Source organism: Betta splendens, chromosome 9 (genome assembly GCF_900634795.4).
Source record: "Betta splendens chromosome 9, fBetSpl5.4, whole genome shotgun sequence".
Lineage (NCBI taxonomy): Eukaryota > Metazoa > Chordata > Actinopteri > Anabantiformes > Osphronemidae > Betta > Betta splendens.
Window position 1 is genome coordinate 27,197,519 of NC_040889.2, and position 16,205 is coordinate 27,213,723.

Sequence of the window (16,205 nt, forward strand, 5' to 3'; positions counted from 1 at the left end):
ACCCAGGGCTTATTGTTGTGGACAAGGAAGTAAAATGGTTGAGTTCCTGTCAGTGGGTTGAATTTTAACCTTGAAGGAAAATCCTGCAGTTGCTGCTCCCGATGTGTTTACATCACTGGGAATTTTATTGTTCAGATAAGTTTTGCAGAGCTGCCCCTTCTGTCCACACTAGTGGCAGAGGAGATCTCTGGTGAGATGTGAGTCTATAGAGCGAAACTGCTTCGAAACTAGGAAGAAAATCCTGTTCAACCCTGTTCGTACACGTTTGTCTCTGTGTTCGTATCACCAGAGGAATGTGAATGAATGAAGGTCCTGTGGTTGTCTTTGTAAAGACAGAAGATACGAGTGTTGCGAAAGGAGAGCAGACAACCACAACCATGTGATCATTTATTAATGGGTAATAATCATCGACGACACAGATTACAACAGAGATGAAGAAGATTTATTATTTTGCAAACTCAACCCCCAGATGTAGAAACCGAGGGTAGTGTTCGCATGTGACCAGTCAGTTACACTACATCTAATCATTGTTCTATCGCTATATTTACTAGTGCCTCATGTTGTTAGTGGAACAGAGAAAGTCTTGTGGCTCACGTCTATCTGTCTGAAATCTGCTCTGCCATAGATCACAACTTTTGCATCAAGGGTTCTGTGAATTTATACACAAATGAGCTTTTAGTGCTTTTAAATCATTAACGAGCTCTGTGTGGTCATTGAACGTCTCACTATCTCGGTGGATGAGGAGTAACTGGCCTCTCGTACATCTGCCATCCAGTGTGTGTCTGGTTCGCTCAGTAAAACTGAGCTCTGCTCCATCACTGCAAAAGCATGAGTTCATTTTTTGTGCTGTCTCATCTGATTCACATTTAGATTTTTTTTAGTAGGAAAAAATTTCCAAATTGTGAACAACTTCGTAGTTTGGAATTTTAGCAAACATAACGACACAACGCAACTATGCAATATAAAATAAAGCTAGTAGGGGAAGTAAAAGTGCAGCCACACCAAAAGAATTTCCTGGATCGGACAATAAGATGAGTCAGCAGCACCGGTGGAAACAGACGAGGAAAGAATGTTGCAACATGGAGTCGCTGAGTGAGAGTCAAACCAGTCTCACTCGTCAGACTGAACAACACTGCAGGGACACACAAATACACACACCGTGTACTTCATTTGTTGTTGCTGTTGTTCTATTGTTGGTTTTGTACTCAGTGGTGTTCACTAGTTATGAAAATTGTACTTGATTTTTTACTAAAGATTTTACTTGATTATTTGTTTTATTAATTTAAACTAATATTAATTTAATTAATAGTTTTATTTTTTCGTATAGTTGATGCTGCTTGCGTCCGTTCTTTTTACTGTTCTTCCTGCTGTAGTGTTTAATGTCTCTTTGCTGCTGTAGAATAAAGACTTTCCCCGTTGTGGGATGAATAAAGTTTATATAATCATATCTTAGTGTACATACATGTACATGGTAGCTCCATAGTTAAGCACATGTGTGCGTTCCTCCATCCATCTAAGTGACACCGTTCTAGCAGAACTGCACCTTTCCAGTCAGTGCTAAGTGGCTTCCGGCTGCATCCAGCTTCTGAATGACGCAGTGTCTGCCTCAATGATAGGAGACGTAGAAGCCAGTTATGTAACAGTGAGCCAGTCGCTTCTAGTTTGTGTACGATAAATCCAGCTGCAGTTTCCTGCTGTAAAATATAATTGTTTTTCTGAATTGAGCAGGGAGTTGTAAAACCAAGATGCTCCACAGCTGGTTCCCTGCAGAGCTGAAACAGCAGCAGCAAAAAGCTGTCATTTATAAAACTATACACACATGTATTTAACAACACCAAAACATTCTGTATGTAACATTTTGAGGTAGTTCTAGAGGCATTTATATAATGTGTCACTGTGATCTGTTTTTAAAATAAAATAACAGTCTGAAAATCTCTAGAGACTCAACCTTTGCTTTTACCTTTGTGCAAACTTTTCGCATCACTTTCAGACTTTTCGGGCTAATTGACTGTTACACATAGTTTCTATTAGCACAATTAAGAAATTACGTAATAACAGCAAACCTGTAATTAGTCACAACCAGACTGTGGGGACAGATGTTGTTTAAACTTGAATAATAACTCTTGATAATAAAACTGTTGGTCTTTCTAGCATAGATGTGTTGCTGTGATAGGATGTTAGCAAAAGGTTTACTTTTAAAGGTTTAATGAAGATTATTCCTGAGATGCATAATAAAAATGGAAGGAACATTGTGAAGATGAGTTTTCTCACACCTTCAGGAAACCTTAATTGCCCTGGGATGATTTTGTAATGCTGTATTCCTGGTGTGGGCGGCGATGGGTCCAGGTTTTCTCTCAATGTCACAAGTACAGTCTTTCATCATCAGCTACGTAGATCCTCCCACTGTGAGAAGGAAATTCCCTGTGACGACTGCCTCCTGTTTATAAAAGCAAAGAGACAGAACAGCGAAGACAGAACAACTGCTGGAATCTAACCAAGCACAGAGATACAAGATCCTCTCCACTGACTTTAACAGGTGAGCTCACGTTTTCTGGCAGGTAATTTAAAGGATAATGCAGCTGTGGTTCTGAACTCCTGAGTGCATCAGTGAAGCTTAAAAACGATTATATCTTTCTGCAGAACTTTCTCAGCCTTGAAGATGGAATGTGAGATGAGATCCAGCGTGAGCATGAAGTGGAGCCACAGGATGCCCACGGGACTGGAGTTGGAGGTCTCCCATCAGCCACTTAAAATGAAACACTTGGTCAACATCATCATTGCCTTAGAGAGGCTGAAGACCAGCGGCTCACAGTCCGTGCTGAGCACCGAGTTCAGGGACGAAAACCTGCTGCACGTGGTGATGGAGAGCATCATTGAAGGTAACCACACAGACAACAGTTAACTTTACGCCCACATATTTGGTTCCAGTAACAAAGGATAGTGAAAGTTGTGAAAGCTCAGATGGAGAAAGATGACAGCTAACCCGGTGTTCCTGTTTTCCCCTCAGAACATTTAGTGACCGAGTGCGAGTCTGCTCCGTCGAATGATTTCAGCAGTGGGGTCGAATACCAATGCAGCATAAATGACACTAAGAAGAGGAGCCTGGTTCTGAGCCAAGACAGCTTGAAGCTCTACGCAATTATGCTGCAGGGTGGCAATGAGCACCGCAAAGGTGAGACAGTGACAAGGTGCATGGGGATAGTTCATCAGTCAGTGGATGAGAAGTCATGTCTCATAGCACACCTGTGCCTGATATCCCAGTTATGAGCATTTTACCATTCACTATCATGACTATCATCTGTTCTCTCCTCAGTTTACCTCAACATGTCGACCTACATACACCCGTCACCAGACAGAGAGGCCAGACCCGTGACTCTGCGCATCAAAGGCACAGATCTGTACCTGTCCTGCTTCAAGGATGATGCTGAGCCAACTCTGCATCTGGAGGTAAAAGTCTTTCACAGTTTCACAAAGCTAGAAAAGGATCTATCTGTCATCTGAATAGTCATCTAAATTCATTTTCATTAGTTATGAAATAATGTTATAGTTGAGAGTGATGAACAGACCTTTTGACGCTTTGTTTTTTTACCTCAGGTTGTGGAGGACAAAAGTAGTCTGTCCACTATCAGCCCCAATAGTGAGGAGATGCGGTTCCTGTTCTACAAACACGACACCGGGCTGAACGTCAGCACCCTGATGTCTGCTCGCTTTCCTGACTGGTACATCAGCACCGGACAGAGCGACAACAATCCTGTAGAGATGTGCCAGGAGACGGACAATCGCTACAGAACCTTCACCATCCAGCGTCAGAGTTGAAAGCGATGTGCATCTGAATAGAAATACTAACAAAAAAAAACTCTGTGTAAATTTAAACAAGGCACTGCATTAACATAGTAGCAGTAACAAAAATATTTTCTATTACTTTTATTACGATATTCCACTGTATGTACCAAGTACAGAGTGAAAGGATGTTGGTTGAAATAATACGTTATCACCACTAGGTGGCACTATTGCATTGTCTTGTGATGTGAGAATTCATATAAATATTTATTTATTTAAATATTTATGCGCCATTTTACATGCTGCTTAAAAATAATACTTCTGTATATATGTGTAATTATTTTTAATTTGTGTTGTGTTTACAGCAGTGTGAATATCTATTAAAATATTATAATATGTAACGGACTGATTATTATGAATTTATTTGGCACATTTCAAACTGACGCACAGCGTTTCAGGAAATTCAGATAATGGAAAGCTGTGGCAATCAAGTTGCAACGTAGGGGTAAACCAATTTACAATTTATATATCAACATTTTATGCCTTGCACGCCGTATTTCTACATTGAACATTTTAATTAATGTAAAGTGGTGCTATGCTATTTTGTTAGATAAACGGAGAAGAGAGTTGTAGGTCTTAGTCGACATACACCCAGGCTTGATTTTGGAGATTTAGTTTTATTCCGAGATCTGCGTGCACCTTTTGCTCAGAGTTGTTGTTCCAATCAGAGCAGAGGTTGTGGGCATGCGTGCTGAATGTTTGAAATTTAAACTCGTCCAATCAGAGAAGAGAGGGCCTTTACTCCCGGTAAATTCAAACCCGGATGAGCGAGCTCTGTTGTTATGAAGTTTAACGTGTAATCATCAACTAATTATACGACATAGTATTTCAAAACGATAAATTTGGTACAGCGTGGAACAAATTAAACTATGGAGCAAGGAGAGGTCGTATCGAGAAAAGGTTAGTGAGTTGATTTAGCCTTACTTTCTTTAAAGATGACTGAAACGTATAGCTTTAAGTTAGCATGCTAACAGTCTAACGTTACAGTTAACGTTATAACGAACATTTTAATTGATCATATATACAAGTACGTTAAAGTAGTGTCATTTGGCAAATCCACGTGTGAAACTACTTTAGTTTTTTAAGTTTTCTTAAAAATACAAATCTATGTAAATAAGAAACTTTTCTCTAGACTGCGGCTATGGCTGTGTTACTTTTTCCATTGTGTTTTTATAGCAGCAACGTGCAGCCAGGTGGCGGCATCTTTCTGTTTATTATACGTGTATAGATATCCTATTAATCCGAAGAAGATGCCCATTGGCTCATGTGCATATAACAAATATTTTGGAAAAACTCATCACACTACAAGTGAAAAAAATCTTGACAAAATTAGTGCAAGTGCTAAATTACAATGCAGAACAAATATTACTGTGCAAATTAGAGGATGTCAGGATAAAACAGTGCAATTAATAAATTTACTGTGTGAGGGGAATAAGTCTATGTTGAACAGGAGAGCTATGAAAATTAAGTACCAATGCCCTGAACCTGTGCAGGAGGCTAAAATAGCCAGGTCCACAGTCATGTCATTGTTGTACTTTTCTCTGATAAAAGATAAATGTCTTTAAAATTGATTAATCTGAACTGACACCACTGAATACTGTGTAATATTGTGCCTGTGTACAAGCATGTCTATACAGAAGCATGTGTGTCTGGGAAAAGCCTAAACGATTGAAGATAAAAGAAGATAAAAGTAAGACATCTGTCACCACACTCATTTAACACCTGTCTAATTTTGTTACAGAGCTACGTAAGCAGAAGTTAATGGAGTATTTGGCAACAAAGGGAAAACAGAAACTGCCCAACCCAAAGTAAGAGAAGAAACGAAACTGCATTATGCCTCACAAGGTTGTTGTGATGTTTTGTTTACCGTGTCTAAGGACAAGTGATGTGATATTCTCTGTGCTCCACAGCTCGACCCGTTTTGACTGTCCAGTCAAAAAACCTTTGGCTGCACTAAAGGTGGGTGTCTGTTACTGTAATTCAACGTGTTTATTAATGTGAAACTAAGTTTACTTAATGATTAAGTACAGGAAATAATATTGTTTTAATGGGTGGTTCTTTATACAGGCTGTTTTGGGAAAAGAGAATAAGGTTCCTGCTCAAAAAGTTGGATATGAGGCCTCAAAGGTCAAGCCGCTGCCTGTTCACTGCACAAAAATTCCGACCAGAGGAGTGCTCAGTGATCTAAACAAAGGGAATGCAACAAGGGGTTTCCATGATAAGCAGAGTAATGAAAGACAGATTTCTGTTCTTAGAAGCACCTACACAGTAATTTCCTCCAAACCTAATCCAAATGCACCCAGGAATACAGAAAAGCCATTTTCAGCCAAAGTGTCTTCAAATGTAGGCCGTACAACTGTATCAGCATCACACAGCAGATTTACCAGTAGGTCAAATGTGGCCCTGTCAGGCCCAGTAAATGTCAGGGTGAGTCTTGGACCGCTTGTCAAAACAAAAACAGGACTGATTCCAGCAGTTACCCAGCCAAGAACCACGCATTCACACTTAATTCGCACTTCTGAAACAGCTCCTGGTAATATTCTCACCACCAATTCTAAGAAGGCAGCATGCCGCCCCTTATCCTCAGTTTCCCAGAGAACCTCCACTGCACAAAAGAAAGTTATTTCTACCACTGCCGCCACCAACCCTGTCCATGTGAAATCAACTCTTTCCATGTCTGCAAGATTTAGAAAAAATGAAGTTCTGATCAAGTCAAACCTGAAGCCACCTTTGGTTAAACATTCTCAGCCATCTTGTAAGAGTCAAATAGGAGAGCTGAAATCGGCACCTCTGTCCTCCCGACGTGAAGCAGCAACTGTTAAGCCACAGTGGAAAGCAGGAATGTCCACAACCAGTCAGTCAGCCTGTGAAAACACAGGCAGGTCCATAAAGAAGAAATACGAAGATAAAGGGAAGAAAAACAACAGAATATCCAAAGTGACTTCCCAAGCGTCTTTGGAACCATTAACAAGGTCCTCTTCCAGCTCAGTCAGGGGGACTTCTGTGGCTGGGATGGCTGCTAAAACCATGAAATGTAGAGAGACTCAAAGTAAAAGTGGACGTAGTTCTGCACATGTGCTTTCCCAACAAATGGGTAAAAATCGGGACGTTCAAGTGATGTCAAAGACGGTTCCACAGCCAGCCAGGACCGTTAGCCTTACAGGAAAGCTCACAGAGCTAAAGACACCAAAGGTCCCAGTCAGGGCTGCGCCACAGACTGAACGAAAGAAACTGTCTGCTGCTCAGGAGGAGAGAATGTAAGTACAACTAGATGTTTTTTTAAATGTGAAACTGTAGTCTAGTCTAGAGTGAGAGTCACACTAAGTTGAGCATGTCACAAATCTTATATCATGTATATTTTATTTAGGTCTTTGTTGTCCTAATCATACTGAAAAACACAAATTACACACTGGCCACAATTGTGAACGCTATAATCAAATTGAATCCAATAAGGCAACACTGCCCTTGATTCAACTTTTACACAGCAACTATTACCTCAATAAAGATGATATGATATGATATGATATGATATGATATGATATGATATGATATAACGCAGTATAACAGTACAGAGACAGACAGAATAAACGAAGACGAACAGTAATAACTAATAACTGTGCAACATTATTAATAGTGCAGAAAAAGAAAAACAACAATGACAATTTGCTATAAACATACTTCTAGTAACTAGTTTCTTCTATGTACAGCAGTGTAAATAAATTGTGTAGGAACATAATAAACATATTAGTTGAACTTCATAGCTTTATTAAATCAATGCAGCTTTACTCAGCTTTACTTTGGATTTAGTTTACCTGTGCAGCAGTATGGTTTTTTTTAAAAATGTCAGTGTTTCAAATTTGCTGTCTTTTCAAATAATGGCAAAAAATGTTGTTTCTCTAGAAAAAAACTACAAGAATGGCGAGAAGCCAAGGGCATTTCCTACAAACGTCCCCCAATGCCAGTGAAAGCTCAGGTCCGGCGCACTGTGGCAGTGCCCCAGCCTTTCTGGACCGCCATGAAGGAGGAAGATGAGGCCCACTCTCTCATACAGGCTGTGGACAGGGCCCTGGCTGACTGCATTAAATTGCTTGAAGAGGTATACTTTGTTATGTTGGATGGGTTTATGTCATCCTGTCACAGTTTCTTTTCCCTGTGTTGACACTGTCTTGCACCAACAGGGTTGTCCTCTGGAGCAGGTAAAGAGGGTTCTCACTCGGCTGCCAGCAATCTCTCAGAAATTTGCCAAATACTGGATCTGTCAGGCTCGTCTCATGGAGCAGGAGGGCAACCTTGATGTCTTGCCCATGTTTAAAGAGGCCGTTCTTGTTGTGTTGGAGGTATGACATTCACACTACAGACCTGAAATCAAAGCACATCTGTAGCTGTTAAATGTTAACATTGTTGAACGTCTATGTGCATGCAGTGCTGGGAAAAACGCTGGCTTGTGTAACATCTAAATCAGGGAGGACAGTGTTGCAAATGAGCAAAATGAATGAACTGAACAAGAAATGAGACCTTTGTTTTTTTTTAGACCAAAAGAGAGCCAGGAGCTTGGCTTCTGGTATTTTTCAGAGAAATCTGACATTTTTTGAAATTCAAGACATTTTACATTAGGGTTTGGTGAAGTTCTTTTTAAAGAAATAGTTTTTATTGTATCTGGTCTTACTCCAATGTTGAGGTGCCTGAACACTTGCTACAGTAAGTCTTGGTCACTGCAGATGCCTGTTAAACACTGTTGTGCTGAGAGGAGTTGGGGGCAGGCACTGAGGGGTAGTGTGTGAGGTTTCTGCTGAAGACCAAAAGCTGATGCTGGGCCAGAAATTCTAGATAAGTTGAACACATCTCTTTCAGCTGAGCAGACCCATAGACATGTGTAATGACGCAAGGTTGACCTGTGGGGGAGAAACAATGCCAGAATAAATAACAAGCCATGTTCCTGTTTTTCCCTTTTCAGCCAGTAGATGAGCTGCGGACTGTGGTCTTTGAGATTCTGAAGAAAAAGGATGAGACTCAAGGTAGTACTGTATCTGTTGTGCTTAATCACATACGTTGTTATTATACACATTAATTCAGCTTTAACTCCTGCCTCTTGTGTGTTTGTTAGCATCTGAACAAATAAAGAAAGATCAGGATCAAATGCCATCTTATGAGAACCCTGATGAGAGCAGCAACAACCTGGCGAGCACGCCTGAACCCGTCCGAGCTCTTATCAATGGGGAGAAAGGAGACTCCTCTGTCGTCAAGTTCAAGATCACAGCAACTCCTGGGTATGTCTGGTGTTTATTTTCTTTATTTCTAATGTAGATCCCAATATACTGTAGATTTTTCACAATCTGCTGGTTTGGATCTTGAAACAGCTAGTACATAAGATGTTGAATTTACATTAGAAGCATGTGACAGAAAACATGTGCCTCTGGGGACGGGGACGTTACCATTAGTAACATTTGTTTGGGAAATGAATGTGGCAGTTTGTGACTGCTCTCATCTAAGTTCTGTTAATACAAACCTGTCAGAGTACGGCAGTACTATATCGCTTTGCTCATCAAACATACCTTGTTTGTCAGCTATTGCGAGTAAGTGACAGCAGAACAATTGACAGGCTGACTTCTTTTTCAAATGTCCAAATTGACCTAGATTTTAGCTGACAGAGAGGAAGTACTTCCCAGCACACTCTCACATGCTCATGCGAATACAATAATGCTGAGTTTGTGCCAGAATGAAAAAATAAGGACGGTCCGGGAAAAGTGCTGGGACAACATATCCAGAGAAGACTGAGTCAAAAGGATTGCCTTTTGGGGGGCATTAATTATAGGAACACATGAAAAAGATTAACAGTCAAGAATGAAAACATGCCTAGAACTATGTCCACTTATTTAATGGTGATGATCTCCTTCAGTGGTCCAGTGAACCGACCAAGGGAACCAGTTCGAGTCAATGGGCAGGAGGTTCGCTTCTTCACACCCGTCAGGCGCTCGGTGCGGATCGAGAGAGCGTCTTCGCGATACCCTGCGTCCCTCCAGGACCATGATCTTTGTGTGGCCTCCTACAACGACTTGCTCTCTAAGGAGGAGGAGGAGAACCGTGAGAAGCAGGGTGGTGGGAAAACCAGCCCGTCTGCTGATGGCGCACCCATGTACATTTACAGACAGAATGAAGCACTGGAAGACAAAGTGTCTGTCCAGCTGGTCTACGATGAAGTGGTCTAGTGCCCAAGGGCTTCACCTACTGTGATGTAAAAAGCAATAATCGTCATCATAAGCACAGTCACCATTTACAGAACAGTGTGTGGGGGGGTGGGATGTTCATACATGATTTACTCCACGTGAACCTGGAACTTACATTTTAGCCACTGAGCATTTTTAAACGTGTGTATTTCTCAATTGCTTGTGAAACACATATTTTGATTTTGTGGGTACCTACATTATCTCAAGGTTTCGTATATTGTGTATATAGTAATTTAATAAAAGAATTACTAAAAGCATGTCTACAAATATTTGTCTTTAATTCTTATGTAGCAAGTGAACTACAAACAGGCCTTGTGAGAGTAGGTACAAAGACGCCTACACTGTTTTTGAACTGAATGTTTTTGAACTGAATCTTGTTCAGACAAACAATAATTTACTCTCCGCTCCCCCTCGGTGACTGAGCACCGTCCCGTTCCTTCGCTGGGTTCAGGAGCTTCTGTAAACAAGCACTTGATCCAGATTCAGCTGTTTTGTCACTATTTGCAGGTTTGAACTGCTGCTGTTTGTTTTTCCACCGGATCCGAACCGTTGGGAGATAAGTATCAACTACTACTCCACAGTGCAGGATTTATGTGATGCGCGTGTAAGTGAAGCTGTGAGTGAGAGTGACAATGATGTGAAGTGATCTGATCTAGAGAGCAGTGAATGTGAAACCTCACAGAGCGGGTATCATGTGGGTCTGAAGAGGCCCTGCTCACGCCTGCTTCAGTTTGAGGCCGTTGTATTGAACAGTTGCTGTAACGTGCCTCACTGGTGGAGAGAAACCAGACAGAAGATGACGGAGCTCGTCCTCCTACCGGCCCTGAGGCACTTTCAGTTAACAGGTAACTGACGCTAGTTACTTTCCTGCGTTGTATTCCAACTAAAACGTTTGGTTTGTGTACAAGATTAAAACCTTTATCATCCCTTGTTTTAATTCAACCTCAGGATCGAGAACATCATTACAGCAGCTCTAATCCACATCTCCTGGTGATGTGATACACACAAGGTTGGGCTTTGTTTCTTTAGGAAATGTTCAAGATAAAAGCCAGGTTTCACACTTGGCCTCTTTGATTTAGCAACAATATCCACATAGTTTGTGTTAGACGTCGCTTCCTTTGTGAGGTAGAAACAGTTGCACAATTCATAAGACCATAGTTATTGTTAATTTTTCTTCTTTCTTGTGTTCTTGTATTAAACACTTTTCATTCTAAACCAGCGGCTTAATATTTTAAAACACCTCAACCATCACATTGTATAATGAAAGCTATTCTTTGTCTTGTAGGTGGATTTCATGCTGGATTTCAAACATCCGTATTGAACCTTTACTAAGTGAAGACACTAGTGAATTTAACAAACGGTAGAAGAGTCATTTCTCGTAGTTGAACCCAGTAGCTAAACGTGCAGAGAGCTGATTTACACACACTTTACAGAAGCATAGTTGACACAAATGTTTCTGTTTGGTTTCATTTCTCTTTACTCAACTTGTCTTGGCCCGTTTATATTTGGCAACAATTAAGAATAAACTATTAATCATATCAGTCCTCACTTTAAACTCAACACTGGTGATGATACATCACAGCATCAGCTCATGGTGATGTAATATTCATTTAATGGGAAATATTGTTATCTTTCCCAATAAATGTGGATTACGTCACCTAATTTAGAATTTGGCAGCAGATGCTTTTAAAGGCGCTAAGAGTTCTTGCAGGTAAATAGTTTTGGATTCTGGCAGGATTTTGAATGAAACTTGTCACCATGAACACTGACAACTCCAGACATGTGGTACCTGTATGTGTTTTTTAAGAAGTGATAAAATCAATGTTAACATGATGTAAGTGAAACCCACAACGTGTTTCAAATCAAGTGTTTCCTGAAAAAGGGAATTCCAGTAAATGTTCTAACGAGCCTTTCTGTTCGTCGTGTTCAACGCGTGGAGTCGTGGTTTAGACTGAGGGCTGTCATCTCATGGGAGCTGAAGCATCCCATTCACACCGTGGTGCCACCTGGTGCCCTGAAGCACTGGGTCTCTATCCCTGTGGCCCCTCTTATCTCCGGTGTAGTTTGTGTCTGTGCAGGGAGAAGCGTGTGGACCTTGACCCAGACTGGTGCCTTTCTGTGACTGGGACCTCTGCCAGTCTGCAGCGCTGTGTGCACCCTGCCCGCTCCCCAATACATTTCTACGCTGGGTTGGGTGCAACGTGCAATACAAAATCATGCCGGTCTTCGACGGCTGCGTGCGTCATTTATTGCTGTGCTGATGTTTTTGAATCACTGTCACGGTTTGCTCCATCCCATCGTCGCTGTCTGAGGCGCTACGTCACTGTCGTCAGCGGCCGTGGCTTCTTAAAGCCTTTCCTCCGCACAGACTTTACTCGCTCCGCACTGAGACGCTCGCTGCCGACCAGACTTTCTTCTGTCAGGGTAAGTGGCACTAGTGAAATGCGCACAAGCTTTACTTTATGCGCGCCGCGTAATATCCAAGTTTTTGCTTCGCGCGCTTCAGTGTTTTCTTGCGCTGCCGTGTGCACCGTAAGAGCTGCTTTATTGGCGCAATATCACGGGTTTACACTAGTGCACCGACGGACGTCCTTTATATTCTGCTGCGCATGTGCTTATGGATTTCATGTAGTTTGTTATGAATTTCGAATCACTTTGGTTGATTTATGTTGATGTTGAGCTCAGTTTAGTTAACTTTTATAGTCAGTGACGCGCAGCCTGAGCGCCTTTTGCCATAAGTAACGCGAGGAAGCGACAGCAGAGTAAATGTTTATCTAATGAAAACAGATTGTTGTGATTGTTTTTAGATTTAAGACCTGGCAGGTTCTGCAAATACAAACTATCTTCCATTAATTGGTCATTTTAAACACAAACTCAATAGCAGGTCTAATAATATTTTAATAATAGTGGCGCTATACTGGGCCCCATTGGTTTCATTCCTAAATCCAAATCTGGATCCAGAACCATAATAAAACAAAGTTTGCAAGACACTGCTGCACCGTGCACCGCCATCTCTCCCAAGGTTCATTATGAGGAAGCAGACATTGGTTTTTGTGGATAAACGACATTCTCCTGTAGCTAAAGAAATGCTGTTCCATGCCTCCCAGTATATCCCAGACAGGTGTGGAAACTGTCCCAGTGCAAAACGAAGCTTTTCTGTTAATGAATGCAGAGATACGGAAAACGTGGATTTTTTTGTTCTGTGTATTTTCAGGTTTATGAAATGCTACAGATTGAGTTTCTAACTTTCAAAGCCTTTCTGTCCCCTTTGACAGAACATCAACGAGGATACAACAATGAAACAGGTTTATCTGAAGACTATAACTGGAAAATATTTCATGGTCAGAAAGATCTCCAAAAATAACCTGGGGCTGGAAGCTGCTGACCTCCAAAATGGAGAGCAAGAGAAAGCATCCACAGGTACGGGAGGTACAAGGAACCACTGTTGAATGAGTGGCTTTTAAGTTGCATTTTAATTTAATTATCTATCACATTAAATTTACCTATGAATAGTTAAAAACAAATATTTTAATAATTTGTTGTTTTCCTTTGGGCTTTTAGCAAGAGTGGAACTACACAGGAAAGAAACCCAGCTGGCCATCGTTTTCATTAGGGACCTAGAAAAGTTTTTATTAACAGTGCAAAAGAAGAGTGAGCATGAAGTCAACTTGGAGGTAAATATAGATCTTTACCAAAACATTCTCATTAGTGTTTAAGTGAATCTAAGGCATTAATGGTGAATTGTTATTGTCACTCAGATGGATATGATTTAAGCTTTTTTCAGTTATGTTATCAAAATAAGAAATTACTGAATTAAGAATAAATAAATATGAAATAAAAAAAAATGTTTTGCCATCTTGAAAAAAAAGACTAGAAACTGGTCAGAGGTCAGAGGACTGTAGTTTAACCCCCATCATTTAGTTTTTATTCAACTGTGAAGGTTTTCTACGGAAATCTTAATGTTTGTTATATTCACAGTTGAAGGACGTTACAGATGGAACAGTCCAAGAAGAGGACCACTGTTTCAAGTGGGAAAACATGGGAGCTGGTGGCTATCAGGGCTTGAGCACTGTGGCGATACCACAGAAGTACATTTCCATCTCTCCGGAGGCTGTTGTAGGCCTCACCAGCGAGATAACACATTCTGCTCAAGTCAAAGTAGAGGTACAGTGTTTATGTGATTTTTAGTATGTCACTAGGTCAAGTCTTTGTATTGAATGTGCACTCATCAGCCTAAAAACTGTTCCTCATGCTCTTTCCCTCTTTCCTGTTTTCAGGCAGCTTGATCTTCTCCAACGTGACTCCACGTTTGCCTTTTGCACTTTTGCTTCAGCTACAACTGCACAATGGAGCTAGTACCAATGTTCAACAGCTGGATTTTAGAGCATTTCCTCTTTTACATTCTAAATTGTAATGATTTTTATTTTATCGATTGAGGCTTTCATTATTCTATTGCTTGTGAAGTGTAACTTTAACTTTATGCCCACTTTGTTTCGCAGCCTCAGATGTTTTCATGATGATTTTCTTATAAGCCTTTTGCCCTGATGTGGCAAACTGTGGAATGTTCTTTAATGTGATGTCTGTTTGCTTCAGGAGATTGTTTACATTTTATACTGAATGAATTTTAATGTTTGAGCCACACCAGGACAATGTTTACTATCCATTTCACTGTTCATGCGCAGCAATTTTTTTCTTTTAAATTAAATCTAAAAGTTGGTGTTCTACTTTTCTGTCTGTCTGACGCTGAAGAAGGTTAAAGTGTAAAATGTTGACTGTACTGAGCGAAGCTGTCGTCTGCTCCTTTGATTGTGTTGAGGTCTGTTGGTGCAGGTTTTCCATCAACACGTGCTTCCTTCAATTGTGATTTTAAATGTTAATGGTTCTTTGATGGTTTTCCTTCTTATTATTGTGCCATAGACGCTATATCGGGTCCAGCTCAATGCTCCCTCTGACATTTAGACATGTTTTGTTTTGGAAAAAATCCCTGCAGAGCAAATGTATTATTCCATGTAATTGAGTTCATGCCAGTTTTTGCTACTTCAAACTTAGTTGTGTCTATTGATATTTCACAGGATTTATGTACAAAAACAACAAAAAAAATTAAACACAAATGCAATTCCTAAAAAATGTTTTATATTTGTGTTTGTGTAATCTTGTTTTCTGGCTCTATTTGTGTGAAAAAGATATAAAAGAAATAAATACACTGTATATCTACTGTACACATACACACATACATATACACATATAATAATTTAACTAAAATGACTATATTACTTATAAAAATTTGTAGGAATAGAAGTTTAAGTGTTAATCATAATCCCATTTGCTAAAACATGTTTGTGTGAGTTTGCTACAACACAGATACACAGTTTCTGTCAGGTTTGGCTCTCGGCTTGACAAAGCGGACCCACATGCACGGCACAGATATCTTAAACTAGAGTCTTATTATGGTTAGGTGACTTACATACAGAAAACCTCTGAGATGAGGCGAAGGCAAAAACGGTGGTCTGGCAGGCAAGGTCGGCAACGGAGAAACTCGTATACAATGCAAGATGACTAGGCGGAGCCGGTGTCATGTAAGAAGCAGTGGCTGATAACAGGCAAGCTCGGCTGAGGTACAAAAGACCAAGGCTAGAGGCACGGTCAGGAACAGAACAGGACTGGTAACTAGACTGGATCATGAATTGCTGGAAAGCGGAAGTGAATCAATGACAATCTGGCAACTGGCAGAGGTGAGTACTGGGTGTTAAATGCCAGGTATGATTACTAATTGCAGACAGCTGATGTGATATGAACGAGAATTAACGTTAGGCATGGACTGAACAGAAATGGAAATCCGACACAATAAAACCGGAAATGAACCCAAAACATGACAGTTTCAGTTTGTAGATAACCACTGAGGCCGTCGGGAAAGGTGGAGCAAACGCACTTTCATAATGACAATGCTTTTACTCACGCTGGTGGACGTGAGTGCAAATTCTCTTTTGTGCAGGTTGGGTTGTATTGAGACGACTGTCAGAAGGAAAAAGTCCCGTGGACTCAGCTTTCAGATGACGTCCGCCAACTCGATTCATCTTTTGCGTCTATAACTACATCAGGAATCAGGACTCAGGAATGCTTCATTGCCAAATGTACTTGCAC

General features: G+C 40.7%; 2 protein-coding genes across 5 annotated transcripts; both read left to right on the forward strand.

Moving 5' to 3' along the window:
• The first annotated feature begins 2,391 nt into the window (after positions 1-2,391).
• LOC114863211 (interleukin-1 beta-like) lies at positions 2,392-4,181 on the forward strand. Its single transcript, XM_029164102.3, has 5 exons — positions 2,392-2,536; positions 2,641-2,879; positions 3,008-3,172; positions 3,314-3,447; positions 3,595-4,181. The coding sequence occupies exons 2-5, from the start codon at positions 2,660-2,662 to the stop codon at positions 3,814-3,816; spliced, it is 741 nt and encodes a 246-aa protein (XP_029019935.1). The 5' UTR covers positions 2,392-2,536; positions 2,641-2,659; the 3' UTR covers positions 3,817-4,181.
• A 383-nt stretch (positions 4,182-4,564) lies between these two features.
• ckap2l (cytoskeleton associated protein 2-like) lies at positions 4,565-14,946 on the forward strand. Of its 4 annotated transcripts, XM_055512173.1 has the most exons (15): positions 4,565-4,740; positions 5,582-5,648; positions 5,751-5,799; positions 5,908-7,097; positions 7,741-7,936; positions 8,019-8,177; positions 8,795-8,855; positions 8,945-9,107; positions 9,737-10,909; positions 11,013-11,073; positions 11,350-12,488; positions 13,340-13,484; positions 13,626-13,738; positions 14,043-14,228; positions 14,342-14,946. In XM_055512173.1, exons 1-9 carry the CDS (start codon positions 4,710-4,712, stop codon positions 10,044-10,046), a joined length of 2,226 nt encoding a protein of 741 aa, XP_055368148.1. In that variant the 5' UTR covers positions 4,565-4,709; the 3' UTR covers positions 10,047-10,909; positions 11,013-11,073; positions 11,350-12,488; positions 13,340-13,484; positions 13,626-13,738; positions 14,043-14,228; positions 14,342-14,946. The 4 variants fall into 4 exon arrangements, with proteins under 4 accessions (XP_055368148.1, XP_055368146.1, XP_055368147.1 ...); XM_055512171.1 differs by having other exon boundaries at positions 9,737-11,073; XM_055512172.1 differs by having other exon boundaries at positions 11,013-12,488.
• The last annotated feature ends 1,259 nt before the right edge of the window (positions 14,947-16,205 follow it).

What these genes read in the sequence shown, in the direction of transcription:
- LOC114863211 (XM_029164102.3), top strand. Translation starts at nt 2,660, where the DNA reads ATGGAATGTGAGATGAGATCCAGCGTGAGCATGAAGTGGAGCCACAGG. An exon ending in GATGGAGAGCATCATTGAAG is followed by an intron (nt 2,880 to 3,007) that starts GTAACCACACAG and finishes TTTTCCCCTCAG; the next exon opens with AACATTTAGTGACCGAGTGC. An exon ending in AGCCAACTCTGCATCTGGAG is followed by an intron (nt 3,448 to 3,594) that starts GTAAAAGTCTTT and finishes TTTTTACCTCAG; the next exon opens with GTTGTGGAGGACAAAAGTAG.
- ckap2l (XM_029163558.3), top strand. Translation starts at nt 4,710, where the DNA reads ATGGAGCAAGGAGAGGTCGTATCGAGAAAAG. An exon ending in AGAGGTCGTATCGAGAAAAG is followed by an intron (nt 4,741 to 5,581) that starts GTTAGTGAGTTG and finishes ATTTTGTTACAG; the next exon opens with AGCTACGTAAGCAGAAGTTA. An exon ending in GCTGCTCAGGAGGAGAGAAT is followed by an intron (nt 7,098 to 7,740) that starts GTAAGTACAACT and finishes TTGTTTCTCTAG; the next exon opens with AAAAAAACTACAAGAATGGC.